Source organism: Antennarius striatus, chromosome 20 (genome assembly GCF_040054535.1).
Source record: "Antennarius striatus isolate MH-2024 chromosome 20, ASM4005453v1, whole genome shotgun sequence".
Classification (NCBI taxonomy): Eukaryota; Metazoa; Chordata; class Actinopteri; order Lophiiformes; family Antennariidae; genus Antennarius; species Antennarius striatus.
Window position 1 is genome coordinate 5,232,203 of NC_090795.1, and position 16,169 is coordinate 5,248,371.

General features: G+C 38.4%; 3 protein-coding genes across 4 annotated transcripts in view; 2 read left to right on the forward strand and 1 right to left on the reverse strand.

The window, feature by feature from the left end:
* Positions 1–4,538: 4,538 nt before the first annotated feature.
* Positions 4,539–7,310, forward strand: mnx1 (motor neuron and pancreas homeobox 1). The gene is made up of 3 exons (XM_068304365.1): positions 4,539–5,109; positions 5,806–5,966; positions 6,402–7,310. Exons 1-3 carry the CDS (start codon positions 4,617–4,619, stop codon positions 6,687–6,689), a joined length of 942 nt encoding a protein of 313 aa, XP_068160466.1. The 5' UTR covers positions 4,539–4,616; the 3' UTR covers positions 6,690–7,310.
* A 1,623-nt stretch (positions 7,311–8,933) lies between these two features.
* nom1 (nucleolar protein with MIF4G domain 1) lies at positions 8,934–15,731 on the reverse strand. 2 transcript variants are annotated; one of them, XM_068304108.1, is made up of 11 exons: positions 14,628–15,731; positions 14,440–14,552; positions 13,906–14,101; positions 12,879–13,202; positions 12,623–12,733; positions 12,156–12,329; positions 11,616–11,743; positions 11,386–11,518; positions 9,973–10,104; positions 9,767–9,876; positions 8,934–9,564 (listed from the first exon to the last, which is right to left on the reverse strand). In XM_068304108.1, exons 1-11 carry the CDS (start codon positions 15,558–15,560, stop codon positions 9,387–9,389), a joined length of 2,532 nt encoding a protein of 843 aa, XP_068160209.1. In that variant the 5' UTR covers positions 15,561–15,731; the 3' UTR covers positions 8,934–9,386. The 2 variants fall into 2 exon arrangements, with proteins under 2 accessions (XP_068160209.1, XP_068160210.1); XM_068304109.1 differs by lacking the exons at positions 8,934–9,564; positions 9,767–9,876 and having other exon boundaries at positions 10,007–10,127.
* Positions 15,732–15,841: 110 nt separating this feature from the next.
* Positions 15,842–16,169, forward strand: part of lmbr1 (limb development membrane protein 1) — a 28,342-nt gene continuing 28,014 nt past the window's right edge. The window contains exon 1 of the mRNA XM_068303941.1: positions 15,842–16,056. Coding sequence (XP_068160042.1) covers positions 15,994–16,056 — 63 coding nt within the window. The 5' untranslated portion in view covers positions 15,842–15,993. The remainder of the gene's footprint in view (positions 16,057–16,169) is intronic.

Sequence of the window (16,169 nt, forward strand, 5' to 3'; positions counted from 1 at the left end):
AGATGTCTGGACAAATTTGAAGCCAAATTACTTCCAACAGGTTTGATTTTGGAGATTTAATCGTTCAATCTTGAGTTGTAGTTTTTCTTTTCTATTTATTTGTCATTATTATTTTAATTTCTTAAAGTTTAAACCCACATGAGGCAAAATAGCTAATTTGATCAGCGTTGTGTGGTTCATATATGTTTGTGTTCCTTCACTGCACCAGTCATATTGACTTATAGAAAATTCCTAATGCGTGAACACTTGAAAGTCTCTTGAACTATTCTTAACTGCATGATGTATACGGCTCATTCTTTGCATGAATAAGAGTCCACCTCAAACATAACTAGATGCAATGACACCTCCTTCCATTGATTTTCTGTCACACACACTCGGCTTTACCAAATATCAACTAAAACTGAGACAAAGGCTCTTTATTAAAGCCTCAGAGAAAATTCTTTTTTACACATAGACATGTAAATATCAAACGTCGAGAGAAATTAAGTGGTCATTGTCCAGCTTTGTGAAGGCCCCCTGGGGGCAGTTAGGTGTTTGGCACCTTGCTCAAGGGCACATCGGCAGGTTCAGGAGGAGAACTATAGTCCACTCTCCATACAGTCGTCCAAGCTGGACTTGAATGGTTCTTGAGCCACCCTCTGGTTCTCAAGCCAACTAAGTTACATAAACTCACTGTTTTTCAGAATCCACTGTGACTGTTCTAAAATAAAATCTGATCTTTCTTCAAACCCTCATACATTTAGACATTATAAGCCATGTTAAATTGATTGATTCTATTAAAACATCAAAATACAAAATATAAACTAAAATGCTTTCCAGTTAAAGCCTACAAAAATGGAAAATTATTAGCCTAATTAATTTAATCCCCTGAACATTGCATACAAGTAAAGCGAAAATATATTTGCTGTAACTGCAGCACTGAGAGCATTTGAGGTCCTTTATATTGAATTGCACAAGTGCACATAAAGATGTCTCGAATGACTTGAATAATGAGTGAAACTGGATCTTATAGAACAATAAAGGAAGAGCAATTTGTGTTTACATAGGCTCACCTATGTCATACATGTACATTTAGTTACTTATTTTTTCTGTATATAAGTTTTTTTTATTAACCTTTACTTATTTTCATTGGAAGAAAAAAGCCGAAAAACCATTATACAATTCACTTTGTATTTAATTTTGTCATTTACAACAATATCTAGACATACTATTATTATTATTGTTGTTGTTATTGTTTTATTATTATTATTATTATTATTATTATTATTATTATTATTATTATTATTATTATTATTATTATTATTATTATTATTATTATTATTATTATTATTATTATTATTATTACAAGGGCATATAGCACTCTTTGTCAACAAACTGCTGACTGGTTGGATGAATGAAAAAATACTTTTAAAAGCATGAATATGAGACAAATGCAAATTGTTCCATCGATAAAATCTGATAAGGGTCATACACAATCCTGTCTGAGACAAATTACTAGCAATATTGAACTTCAACAGGAGTTTTAGATGCTTTTTTTTAAAAAAGAGAAATGGCTCCTTGTGTTTATATCATAATGACACCGAGAGAGAATTGCAGTTCATTGGATGTGGTGATAAAAAATGGGCCAAGAATGTTTCTAAAAGCTGTTTCAGAGGTTCCGTGGTAGAGGCCATTTGTGCCAATTTAGCTGAACGTATTTATTGCATTAAAAGAGACAGTGTAGGTCCCTTCAAATTGCCTTTTCATAATGAACACATTTACCAAAGGTAATTAATATATAAACTATCCCGATTTGTCATTGTGATTTGTATTTTAGTTAATTGTGAAAGTAATTACAGAGCAAATTAACAGCTTTCAGGAAAGACCAGGTTTTAGGGTCCGGTTCCATTCTACGCGGCTTATTAATTTTCTCTCCTCTAGATGTGATGAAAAGGAGCGATAAATCTGGGTGATCGGTGAAGGCCAATACTAAATGGCTCCATATTTCACCTCTGCTTTAATAGAAATATTCATGCGGGGCCCTTAATGAAATTAAACCCGTGCGGGGACAAGGCGCAGCTCAGCTGTGTGGCGATCAAGACACCGGCTGTTATAATAATCATACAAAAGGCTGATAAAAAGCGATTAATTGGTGACAGGACTGCAAAGCCTGACTTCAGTTCTGAAGATTCTTTTCAGCTAAATGTCCAGAGGTGAAAATGATTATTTAATGCAATGAAAAAAATAAAATAAAATAAATAATAATTCACACACACAAACACACACACACACACACATATATACAGTGTATACATACATATATATATATATATATATATATATATATATATATATATATATATATATATATATATATATATATATATATATATATATATATATATATACATACACTGTGTATATATATATACACACACACACAGTATATAGATATATAGATATAGATATAATGTCTCATGTCATCCTCAATGTCTTCAATAGCTTTTTAAAATTTTATCATGATAATTCAGAATAAAGGTCGCATCAAAATGATCAGGAACACATATATGGAAAAGAAAAATCTATTTTCATGAACATTTAGGGCAATTTGTCAAAATGCAAGAATTGGGAGACCCTTGTCTAATTGATGGAGTATTTTATCATTTTCTCACGAAATGAAGTTGGGAAAAAGCTTGTTAGTGAATTGCCTCTCTGTCTCCCACCACTCTTTCATGCAGGCCCACATCGCACACACATCAATCTCTCCGTTATCATTCTGTAATTGGTCATGATCATCAAGGGCCACAATTAAATGGCGATCCTTTACTTGAGAACTACCCGGTGACTTGTTGATTTCCCCCGAGCAAATAAACGTCCCAGGAGCGCGGTTAGCTGATGAATTGACAAAAACTAATCAGCTTTATTGGTAGACAGGTTAAGGGCAACTGGGTGTCAATAATTCTCATTTTGACCTCCTCTTCCATTAACTTTAAGTGGCTTATTAGACTGAAGTCACCAAGAGCCACGATTCCTATTAGCTCTCTCTCCTCGTCACACTTTCTGGCTTTCAATCACATTTTTAAAAAACTTTTTTCTTTGCTGCGGGTTGCGCATGGATGCCACCTGAATTAACTTATTTTGACAGATGTGCATTAGTTCTAAAAATAACCCAGTTATGTGTTTCTAAAGACAATTTGGATCTAATGAGAACAACATCAGCATATTTTCAACATCGCAAGGGCGAATATGTTTTTAGACAATCCATTCATTCGTCCCTGATGTGATTTAACTCATGGACTGAAAACTAACATCAGTTTGCAGACATCATGTTTCAAAAAGTGAGGGTTAATCAATTTTACTATGCTTCCGTAAGATGCCAGTCAGAATCTGTCACCTTCAGGCTCGGACAGCGACAGAAGGAGCGCTTTTACCTAAATTTCCCAGTTGGCCTCATAGAGTGATCGGCACGCTGATATGTTCCCTATGCGGGTTATATTTATCTTTATTTACCATGGCCAATATTCAGGAAGATGAAGTGGTAGTTCCAGTAATTTAGCCTGAAATATCATATTTTATATTTCACTATAAAATTTATTTTTCCCCACTTGCAGGCTGACCAAACTATTTTCTGACCTCAGATTATCTATAAAGCAAAAAACCTCTAACAAAGTAAGAATCGTTCAGGAAAATTATATCGATCCATGTCATCTTTTCATAACACTTCATATCAATTTTTAATAAAAGAGACTTAATGAAACAGATTGTGATGTTTATTACTGCACCCGTTCTAGTGAACATGCGCCAAAAATCTCAATAATACCTTCATCTCCTCCGCAGTTCGTCAGAATGAATCCTCCTGCATGAAAGACAGATGTCTTCAAAATTTGTAAGGGAGACCGACTGTTTTTTATTTTATCTCTTGGTATTGTACAAACAATATACACAAACAATCTATAATCTATATATATATAAGATTATATATATATATATATATATATATATATATATATATATATATATATATATATATATATATATATATATATATATATATATATATATATATATATATATACACACACACACACCCACACACACACACACACATATATATATGTGTATATATGTGTGTGTGTGTGTGTGTCTAAATATGTGTGTGTATTTATAAACCAGGGAAAAACACATATTTCTAAAACTATATAAAACTATAAAATCATAGAAACGAATCACGTCCACATTTAGTCACCGTGCATGAAGTTTTTTTATTTTGTTCTATATCCCAATATAAATGAACCGTAAACGCACATTCTAGTTATTATTGATCAAAAAAGTGGAATTTTATTTCTTTCTTTTTTTTGCATCATTTTCTCGAGGCTACTAGTAATATTTTATGAAAGCAATAACGCAGCCAACATCAATGATTAGAGCAGAGAGGCGTTGTTGGGTCTGTGACGCGTGGGCCGGCCCCCCTCCGGACGGCTGCACCAATCGCCTCCATCTGACAGGGATTAAGTGCCACACGGAGCTCCTCTCTCACACTCCGGACCACATCATAACTTTTGAGAGGTGGGGAAACGGCACTGACTTCTCCTAAGTTTACGGCAGCAGAGGCGACAAGGACGCGCGCCGGGGGCCCGATGGAGAAATCCAAAAATTTTCGCATTGACGCGCTTTTAGCAGTCGATACCCCCAAGGTGCAGACTTCTCCGCTGGCGCTTGTGACTTCCCTGTCCTCCTCCTCCATCCCATCGGCTGGAGGTGTTGCAACCCAGGAGCTGACCACTACAGCCGAGTCTTTACGCACCGAGACGCCGTCTCCGCCGAGAATATCCACCTGCGGGTTGATTCCTAAACCGGGTTTCCTGAACAGTCCGCACAGCATGGTTGGATTACATCCACAGAGTACCGCAGGGATCCCCGCACAAGCTATCTACGGCCATCCCATGTACACCTACTCTGCAGCTGCCATCACAGGCCAACACCCTGCCCTTTCCTACTCCTACCCACACGGCTCCCATCACCATCACACCAGTGATCCCATCAAGCTGTCGGCCAGCACCTTCCAGCTGGACCACTGGCTCCGAGTCTCCACAGCCGGGATGATGCTGCCCAAAATGTCTGACTTTAACTGTAAGTAAATTATGTAATTGCAGAGTGCGGCATTTTTTATCCGAATGAATATGAAAATTTTGCTTTTTAATAAAAGAGGTTGATCTCATAATCTAATGTAATTTGGCGACTAAAAATCATTCAGCAAATACCTTTCAGTGTTTAACGTAGTGCTTCAACAAAAGGTTGCCACATGTGCGAGAAATTCGGGTCATTTAATATTCTAATTTGTTTAGTTAAAGATAAAATCGGTTTCCCTCAGTTAGGATTGTCTGAATGACGAGGGTGAATTAATTTTTTTAGAGGAACTAAAATGGACAGATAATGGACAGTGAGGAAAGTAGCAAAGGAGTGTGAAACCCACAGTCGACATGCTATTTGCTCACCAGATACTACCTTCTTGTTTCTTCTCGTTTTAACAGATTTGTTCAAAACGGAGGGGCAAATAGCTTCTCTATGGATATATTCATGGGGACGACCTTGTTGCTTAAACAGAGAGCATATAGATATAGAAACCTACGCTTTAATGCACTAACAACAGATGACTGAAAATTCTGTGCCGATTTTGACAACAGTTAATAAAAGATTTACAATATTACTGTACATATATGACAGGATATCGATTCTGATTTAGGATATGTAATCCCTTCAGTTATGATAAAAGTAAATGTCTGCATTTTGAAGTTGCGTGGAATTTATGATTATCCATTCCTGCAGCTCAGGCGCAGTCCAACTTGCTTGGAAAGTGCAGGAGACCAAGAACTGCATTCACAAGTCAGCAGCTGCTGGAGCTGGAGCATCAGTTCAAACTGAATAAATATCTGTCACGACCGAAGCGATTTGAAGTGGCAACGTCCCTCATGCTGACAGAAACTCAGGTAAATATGAAGAAAATTACGTCATCAGCTTCAAATATGCTTTTAAAACTTTTATCAGTGGATGATTTATGTTCATTTTAAAATAATTTTTTGATGAAATGTCATCTCTTTTGATTCCACTGCATCCTGAATGGTTCGGATAAGCTCTTGTCCAGAAGCTGTGAAAAACAAGTTCCACGTGTAAATGAAATTTAGGTCATCTAATTCATTATTGATTTTCGCTCAACTGAAAATTTTTAAAAGATACGAACTATAGCTGAAATAATTTTATAATATTTTAAAGGAGTTTTCACTGTATAATAATTACAACAAAATAGCTCAAAGCGAGGCGGAGTGGTTACGCAGGGGTTTCAGTCTTTACGCGTAATTACGCACAGGTAGCTTCTCTCTTTATGCGTCTTTATCAATTGCTATAACTTGTTTTTCTTTCTGCAGGTCAAAATTTGGTTTCAGAACAGACGCATGAAGTGGAAGAGGAGTAAGAAGGCCAAAGAGCAGGCCGCCCAGGAGGCTGAGAAGCAGAAAGGCGGCAAGGGCGGGCAGGAGAAAGCGGACGGACTCGAACAGTCGGACTATAACAGCAAAACAGATTCCAAAAATGGCAGAATAAGAGACTTTAGAGACAGTGATGACGACGAAGGCGATAACTTCTTGTACAACTCGTCAGACTGCTCTTCAGACGACGAGAGGAATCACGCCAGTGACATAAGTCCACAGCCTTGAAGATGAAGGAGGTCGAAGGTGGCGATTTCAATTTACAAAAACTGTGTCGATTTCCGTTATGAAAATGCAGTTGCATGTAATCAAACCTCTAAATCACATCCATGGAATTAATGAGTATTTATTTTATCATGAAAGTAAAAATATAGGTCAATGATAAATTGTCAAAAAGCAAGCAACAAAACAGATTCATGTTTTATAATATCACTTAAAGTGGGGGCATCATTCCGCAATTGTCTACAGGTGAACTGTGATATATTATTGCATGCTTTATATGCAAACGCTGTAAACTGCCTCAGGTCTTTGCAATGTTTCCCAGCTGGCTAGTTTGTCAGCAGTAATCTTTCAATAACGTCCTCCTGCTCAAATAGTTTGTTGTCATCTTCCCCATTTAATTTTGATTTTTGTGGTGTTGCTGGAAAAAAAATGTTATGTTTATTTTTCTAAACTGTATTTATAAAATGGTAAAATACCAGTGCATGCTAAATTATTATTTAGCGTCTGTTCCAAACGATGTGAAATAAAATGGGGTTTTTTTTTATACATATAAAGTTTGGTCTTTTGGCGCAGATCTTCAGCACCTTGATTTACGACTCGCTTGTCTTTTTCCAGCTCGGATGCAGACGGAGGCTGGTGTTTTTCTCCTTGCTTTGACAGGTCGGGTCATGGGAATTACTGTTAATAGAGCTGTCGGATCTGTGCAAACGTGCAGTGAGAGCAAACAGCATGTAGGCAGCCGGACGGAGGAAACATTTCACACCGCAGTAGCAATGGGTTGGCATTAATAAACCCTTTTCAACGTCTCGTTGAGCGACAATTCGGTCTTCAGGCACTATTTTTAGTGCTGAAATGATTTGAAGCTGATTTAGCCTGACGGGCAACTCATTACGCAGCAGCTATTATTAAAAGAGAAAACCTGATTTAAAAATAAACCTGATTTCTTGAAACTTTAAGCCTGTCTTTCGTTTTACCTAAGTATAAATTTTGAACTCTTATTTTGAAAGAACATTTCTTGAGGATTTGGGGGTAAAAAAAAAAGATGAGAAACAATGAGGTATCATCCTTATTGAACGTGTTATGGTCTCTGCATGTTATAAGAATATTATAAATGGATTAACTACAAACTAAAATCGATTTCCATGCTTTTTGAGCATTAATGTTGATATTTCAGGCTAGTATTTTAATTTGTGATGGGTTCTTTATAATATACAGTCAATCATTTGACCATGGTTCTACAATATCCTTCAGCTACATTATAGAAATATCCACATTGACTTGTAATTAGCCTTACACTATAGCACAGGATGGCTGATTTTGTGCCATATGTGACAGGATTACAGAAGGATCTGCTGTTATCTCCAGTTGTTTGCTTTAGCTTTAGCAGACTAAATTCAAAGTTCAGCCGAGGGTCAAAACCAGAGCACACCAGGTAAAGGGGATGGAAACCCTCCGGCTCACAGCTGCAGACAATGCCTAGTGTCTGGAATGCACAGTGAGCCTATTGATCCCCTTATCTCCACCTTTTACCTGACAAATTTGCTGTTTTTTTCCCCAGTAGTCTCCATCATTTCTTGATAAAGACACTAGTCCCCGAGCTGGAAGTGTAACATCAATAGGAGGGATGTGTTATTATTAAAAGCAGGCTTCCTAAATGTCACATACAACAAAGCAATTGCGCTACCCTTTCACAGAGGTTACAGTAAGGTCTGTGGACAAATTTCCTCTGGTTGACCTTCTTGTTGGCCCGGTCCTGACCTCCACCCACACTCTGGTCTCAGATTGAGATGGGCCACACCAATGGAGCTAATTAATAAGAGCATGCATCAAATGTCACAGAATGACTCTGCTATGCTAACCATGTGGGCAGATACTGGTGTCAGTAAGCAAACAGAATAGGGTAGACTTGAGGCCCTGGGGTCATTTCATCAGTGCATGTAAACACTGAATGAACGATACCACTGTCCCTTCTCTGTTCTCACTGCTCATTTATGGAATACCCATGAGTGGAAATATCAACAGAAAGGGAACAACGTACTAATATTCACTAATCAGTTGTGTTTCGGAGAAAGACTTTTATCATAATGCTCTTTATTTTGGGAAAGAGTGTAAATAGACTCAGTAAAGCCCAGAAGAATGGTTCCAGGTGGCTGAACTCCACAGTGTTACCTCTAGCTGTGTGCTGCCTCCACACACACGCATACACACACAGACACACAAAAAGTTGAGAAGTTGAGGTGTAGAAAAATAACCCAGGAGAATATTATTCATTCTTCTCTACGAAGCAGTAAAAACTTCAGGTAAAAATATTCATGCTTTATTTGTGTTTTTATGACTGCATTGTCACAGTTCACTCCAGCGTCTGCATACTTTATCGCTGTTTGATTTACAAATGCACAAACACGGCCGATGGATTTGAGAAGTGACATATGCAAAATATCAGAGGCATTGCTCATTCTGCACTTATTTATGATAGAACATTAAACCTAGACCAAATGTGCTGCATGAAAATATTGTGATGAGACTGGAGCGTCTCTAAAGGACTCAATCTCTTCCACATTTAAAAATATGAAAGGTAATATTTACATTTATAGCAATATTTAAATATCAACTGTAGATTTTGAGGTAATCAAGTCTTCTTCTGCTCCACAGGCTTGTTATCTTCCGCTGGTCTGTTGGGTTTCTGGTGTGTGTTTGTGTGTTTTACAGTTTGAGCTTGGCCTCTTTGGCCTCCATGGCTTTGGTGGCAACCTGAGCGCGCTCCGACAGCAGCGCTGCCTGCTCCGCTGGTAACTGTGTCTTGGCATTCTTCAGCAGGAAGTGGCTGATGAAAAGCTTCAAGCCCTCCCGCAGCATTCCTAGCTTGGGGATTCCTGAAATCCTAGCAGATGGGAAACAATGACGGACATTGATTTCAGAAGTTCACGAGGCACAAACATGTAAAGAGTGGTGAGTTTCCACGGTGAGAGCTAGCAGAAGCTGACGTGTCACAAAAGGATGTTTGAACCAGTGATGACGTTTTTATCTTCTTGTCTCATTTTCAAATAATTTACATGAAAAAGCACACGCAGGACAAAACTCACTTTCCAAACATGCTAGCTAGCTCCTCTGGGTCAGTTTCTTTCAGGAGTTTGGACAGTATCTGACGTAAGAAGTGCACCATGGGCTTATCCAGTTCGCCAAACTCTATTACCTACACAGGAAAACACATAATGAATACTGATTTCATGAAATAAATGTAACAGTGACAAAACGTCAGCCCACACACATGAGACAATACAGTACTTACTTTCAGTATGGAGAGGGAGAGGCACCTCCTCTGAAGGAAGCAGGTAACCAGCTGGACCAGGTTGTTGAAGGTGCTGCTGGGGAGGCTGGACAGCTCCTTGAACTTGTCCCATAAGCTGAACTGGAAAGTCATCTTGGAGGACACGGGACATCAAACTGAAAGATTATTAACTGAACAGATTATTAAAAACAAAACAACAAAAAAACAGAACACTTTAAAATAACAGACATCAGCTTCTCCTCACAGGTAATCTTCTCATCCAGATCCAGTTTACGTGTGAGAAACAAACATTTGCGCCGGATCAGGTTCGGCTCTTTGATGAGGACAATGGTTCATCAGTTCCTGATATGGATCCGTGGCCCACATGACAGCTAAACAGGAAGTGTGGTCTCAACCCCATTGTTTGCAGTCACAGTTTGAGTCAAATCATCTCAGAGGTGTGAGGTGTGAGAAGCTCCCGCACTACAGAGGTGAACTGCAGGCCAGGTCACACACAGTTTAAGAGACTGGGTGGTCACACTCACCCCCGGAGCCAATTTGCTCTCGTGCTTTGTTATCATTAAAATGATGGGCATTTAAAAAAAATGTTCTGACTAAATTAAACAAGGAAATAATAATTTAAAATCACACATAACTACAATAGAAACTATTTTAAAATAATACTTTTATAGTAGTGCTACAATGTTTATCTAGATATTATATTATTTGTTACAGATTCTGTAAATTAGCTACGACGGTCCTTTCAGGATGTTGCACTGGTGAATGATCCTAATCTTTTTTGATTGCTCACTGGTACAAATGAAGGGGTCCTAAACATAATAAGAAATGTGTCATATCATTGCACTGTACTTAATTTTTTATTTCGTCAATAAAAAGTTTATTGTGTTTTATGAATTCCATTCCGGGAAAATGAACTCAAAAACAAATCAGAGGGAATGCGGCGTCAGCTTGTGTTGACATTCACAACGCAGATTACTGACAACAGCTCTGATTTCTAGTCCTAATCAACACACGCAGAAGTAAATAATATTGATGGAATGTCAACATTTGAATCGGATCCAGCCTTTTCATTATCCTAGTGATTTGCAGGTAAATGTGGCAACCCTCGAAAAAAAAAAAAAAAGAGTGATGAGCCGATCTTTTAAACGGCTCACGGAGAGGAATTGAGCCAAAAGATTGAACTGCTTTCAAAAGAGCCATAATTCCCATCACTATGATTCCGTGTAATCGGACAGCTGTGACTGTCGCGAGCATCGGGGTTACACTGACTATTAAATTACATGATATTCAGCACTAATTAAATTTTTTTTTACATTCTTACTGCTCTTAAGATAGAAGAAAGATTGCTATCTGTATATACAAAACTCGTCATAATTTAGTGTCTCAGCCATCAAGACAATACCGAGGTTTTACCTTGAAGCGGCGATCTTGGGAGCAGAATTTCTCCCCCAGAACGGCGTAATAAGCATTGAAGGTTTTCTCCTGCAGACAGCAGTCCATCAAAACATGGACTATCTCCCTCTCTTGCTTGTCCTTCAGGCCCATCCTTTACACAAAATGAATAAAGATTGACTTTACAAGATCGACGGCTCTACGGTCAGCTAACACACACACATGCTTGTCAGAGGGGAGCAATGACACACCTGAGCAGTTTCTCAAAAGCATCCATGTAATCTTCGCTGGTCATGATCACACAGAAGATGTTCCTCCTGACCTCGGTGTTCATCCTCTGCTTCCGGGCCAGTTCCAAGACTTTGGCACTAAACTGAAACTGAAAACAAATAAAATCAGTAAAAAATGATTAGAAAAAAAAAACTTTATTTTTTAAGAAAATTTAAATGAACCAAACTTGTATATGCTGCAAAAACTTTTTAAAAAGTATAAATAAAAAAGAATAGAGTAAGTATGGTACCCTATTGATACTGCACAAACAAATTCAATTCAGATGATGGATGATAAGATAAAAACAAATTATTCCAATAGTAAATAAAAACAAGACAAAGCAAGGTTAAATCAATGCAATCACAATTACAATATACAATCACAAAGAAACCACAAAAAATACAAAATATGTATAAAAAGGTACAGCATTAGTTCAGTCCATGCCTTTACCACAACATGATTAAAACATTAGACATTATCTTTAGATCATTATGCACTGGTGTGTCCTTTGCTTCCAGTACCTGTTCTTCAGCAGCACTCTGTTCTGATGCCGGGCCCCCTTGTTGCTCCCTGATCATCGGCGCTCCGCTCCAGGAGGAGCCGACGATCCACCAGCGTCCCACCTGCTCCGCTGCCAGCAGGTTGTCCAGAGAGACCCGGAGTTTCACGTCACTGTTTCCTGAACTCCGATGGATCTGTGTAGCAGGATTAGACACATTCTAACTTATGAAGTAAATGTCAGCTGTAAATACAGTAAAGGCCATTAAATTAGCAACTGTTAGGACAGTCACATTGAACACAGCAGTGACTGTCAAACTGATGCTATGGCGCCCCCTGGCAGTGCAAGTGGGCACTACAATAGAAAATTACAATCAATGATGTGGGGATTCTGAACAAAATTAAAGCTTATAAGAACAGACTGATAATTGTTATTGAAGTAAAGGAATCAGTCTGTTCTTAGAAAATATAGACATGTTGCGACACCTACCAGAGTCTTCTGCAATTTCCTCAGTCTCTCCACAGGCTCTGGATCGTAGCCTGGGATCTTCCTCATATCATTATTCTTCAGAGCCAGCATGGTTTCCAGCATGAAACGCACCTGAGAACATGTGTGAACATGAACAAATGGCGGTTTTTTTGTTGATACATAACTGAGACTTCATTACAGAATGCTGCAGTCAGCGCCGCAACATTTTATGAAGTGAACAATGTGTGTCGTAAAAGAGTAATTCTGTTTTCCTTACCCTTGTCTGATCGTGAAACTTCATCCCAACGTCGTTGGCCTTGTGCTGGCCTTCTGAGATGATGTCCTTGAGAGCCAGAGGGTCATCCTTTCTCAGAGCAAAGCCAACATTTCTCAGCACAAACAAAACAAGTTCGACATCCTTCTCTGTGAAGCCTTCCAACAGTAGTTTAAGGATGTCAAAGATAAGAAGGGAATGCACCACATGGAAGTTATAGAGGTGACCAATTATGGCCACCAGGTTGTCACACTCTTTGCTTTCACTTGGATTCTTGTACACATCATGAAACTTTCGCACAACTGTCTCCAGAAAATTAGCTCCCACCTGAGAATCAATCAAAAGGGAATATTCCAGGCTTGAGATTCATGTTGTCATTGCACTAAACAGGTGACATATGGCATATGATAAATAATAAAACAGGTTGACATACTTCAAATACATTAGAACATTCCAAAATATTAAAAAATGCTTATGTGCTGCATTGAAAATCTCCGTACCAAAATGACAAAAGCCCATGTTGAATCTCATGTTAGCAGATTTTACTATTAAAAAAGGAACAAACTTAATAATAATCTCAGACATCCCTATAACTGTGCAGAACTCAAACTACTAACAAAGGCCAATTTTAAAAATAATCCTTTATGAAGTTATTTTTAAGATAGAGTCAACCTAACTGGAAGATAACAATCCTACTTGACCAATGAAAAAGGAAACTGAGGTGTGAGATATCATTTTCCAGGTCATTCAAAGAGAATTATCTTACAGTGGAGCTGTCCTAAAGCAGCTAATTCCTTTAAGGGAAAACAAATGAATGACTGAAGCACTGATGTCAAGTCTTTGATGGGTGGGTACTATTTTTCATACATAGACTTGGAAACAACAAGTACTTTTCACCGTAAACAGGGGATGAGACAATAAAGTCTCCAGAATCTCCCTAGAGAGAAGAAGCCATTTGTTTAAAATCAATCAAGAATCTACATGGTTACACATTTAGAAGATTAGAATCCAGGAGTAAAGAGCTTGTTACCTCTAACCCCACAGTGTGATGGAGGACGCTGACAAGCAGGATGTGTTCCATCAGGAGTCTGTCCGGCATCAGAGCTGGGGTGACGCAGGCTGCTAAGAGCAGCTCTGTTAGCGTGTCGTTCATGTCTTTCCTACTGGAGCTCATGTACAGCGCCTCCAGCTGACCACTGATGAATGCCATGTTGGCTTCACTCAGCCTGAAGAAGAAAGTGAATCAGTCATCACTTAGAATAAAATATTTTTAAAAAATACTCTATAAATGCATTATCATCTGAAGGGTTAGTCTCTTAATTTTTTCTTGATTTCTGACATGTTATAAAAATAGCAGTTGATGAAGAACAAAAAACAAGTTCAAGAGGAAATGAACCTATATTTCTACAATCTATATGTCAACATCCATTTGAGCTTCTCACAGCCACAACAGGCTTGTACGAGCCAAAACAACACATCAACTTTGAGCTGATGAACAGAATTAATTGAACAAACCCGTTATTTTCTAAAAAATTAGACATTTGATCTGTAGTCAGGTGGTTACCTATTCATCAGGCCTTTCACATTCCTCTTCAGCTTTACAAGCTCTGCTTTACGTCTGTCATCACCAATATTTCGCAGTTGAGGTGGTACATACTTACAGGCTGCAGAGCTGACCTAGACGTTGAAGGATTACAATTAGATCTGTTACACAAGATGACAGACCTTCAACCATCGTATTTTTGAACTTACTGTCTCCATCTTTGAGGCAGATATTTCAGGTGTGTCTGCTTCTTGCTCTGCTTCCTCTTCATTTCCATCTTCTGAGTCAGCTGCATCGCTAACCATTTTTGCTACTTCCGTTTCCTCGTCATCATCAACCATTGCATCATCATCCTCACCGTCATCATCATCACCATCGTCCAACTCCCTGTCATCATCACATGAACTGATTTCTTCATCACTGACTTCACTAGTCATCTCATCTCCGGGGTTTTCATCCTCATCAGACAGTTCTGAGTCTTTGTCATCAAGCTTTTCAAAGTTCTCTTTAACCATGTCCATGTCATCATCATCATCATACATCCCTGCAGCTGTGGATCCAGAGTCAAGCATTCCAAGGATATAATCAAGCCCATCAGCTACAAAGGACTGAGGGATAGTCTTCTTGTTTTTTCTTTTGTTTAATCCCAAGCATCGCTCTAACTTTTTAATTTCTCGATCCTCTTCTTCATTTGCCTCCAGAAGTGCCATTTTTCTTGATTCTCGAAGTTTATTTGTTTTCTTTCGTTTCTTGGAAGATGGTGATGTTTTGCAACTGTCTGATTTCTCTGTATGATCACTACTGGACTTACTTGAATGTGGACTTTTCACTTCTTTCTTTGTATTGCCAATTTTCTTTTTGTGTAGTTTATCAGTCGGTATTCCCAAGGTCTCACCAACAACAAGTAAACTGGGGGCCTTTTTTCCCTCATAATGACTTTTCATTTTGGCTTTTTTCATTTTCCGTTTTTCTTTGCGTAGTTCTTTCCTGCTTTTCTTTTTTATAAATGTCATGCCACGGTCGTTCTCCCCTTCCTCAGTACCACTTTTGCTTTTAATAAAGTCATCCATTGCCACCATATACTTTTGCAACACTGCATTTCCCTTCTTCCTCTTGCTGTTCTGTTTTAATTTGGTCTTCATCTCACAAATCAAACCGAGTAAATTAAGTTATCTGGATAACTTTAATCGGCTTCAAGACGCAGATTGTTTAATAAATTGATGTTATCGAACAATGAAACGATTTCAAGCTAATACTTGCCTTAATGCATAAATTCTTACCAGAGATTCCCACGTGTCTTCGTCAGGGCAACATTGTTGATAGCACACAGTCACGTGATCATTTTCTTCCGGGTCGCGTCAAAGCAACTGACGCATGGTGATGACGTATTTTATTTTGGGACTTCTTTTTTTTCAGCACGAAGCGGGCTTCCCTTGACGTGAACTGTCTATGAAACCAGACCGAGCACTTTTTTTTTGCAGAGAAGCGGAGTCGCTGGAGTTGTTTCTACTGTTTCCAGTTTTATGAGCTAACATGTAGTGAGTCTGTAGCTTGTTTGCTTCAGCAATGTGAAGAATGGAAGAAGACGATGTTACAATTAGAGAGCAGAATTTCCACAGCCAAGTTCGAGAGTACATTGTAAGTAACCCACGGAGCTGCTAGTTAGGGCTAGCAGGCTAACAACGTCCTCTGTTGAACAGTGACGTTGATGGAAGCTAACGCTAGCTTCATCTGACAGTTCAAGACAGAAG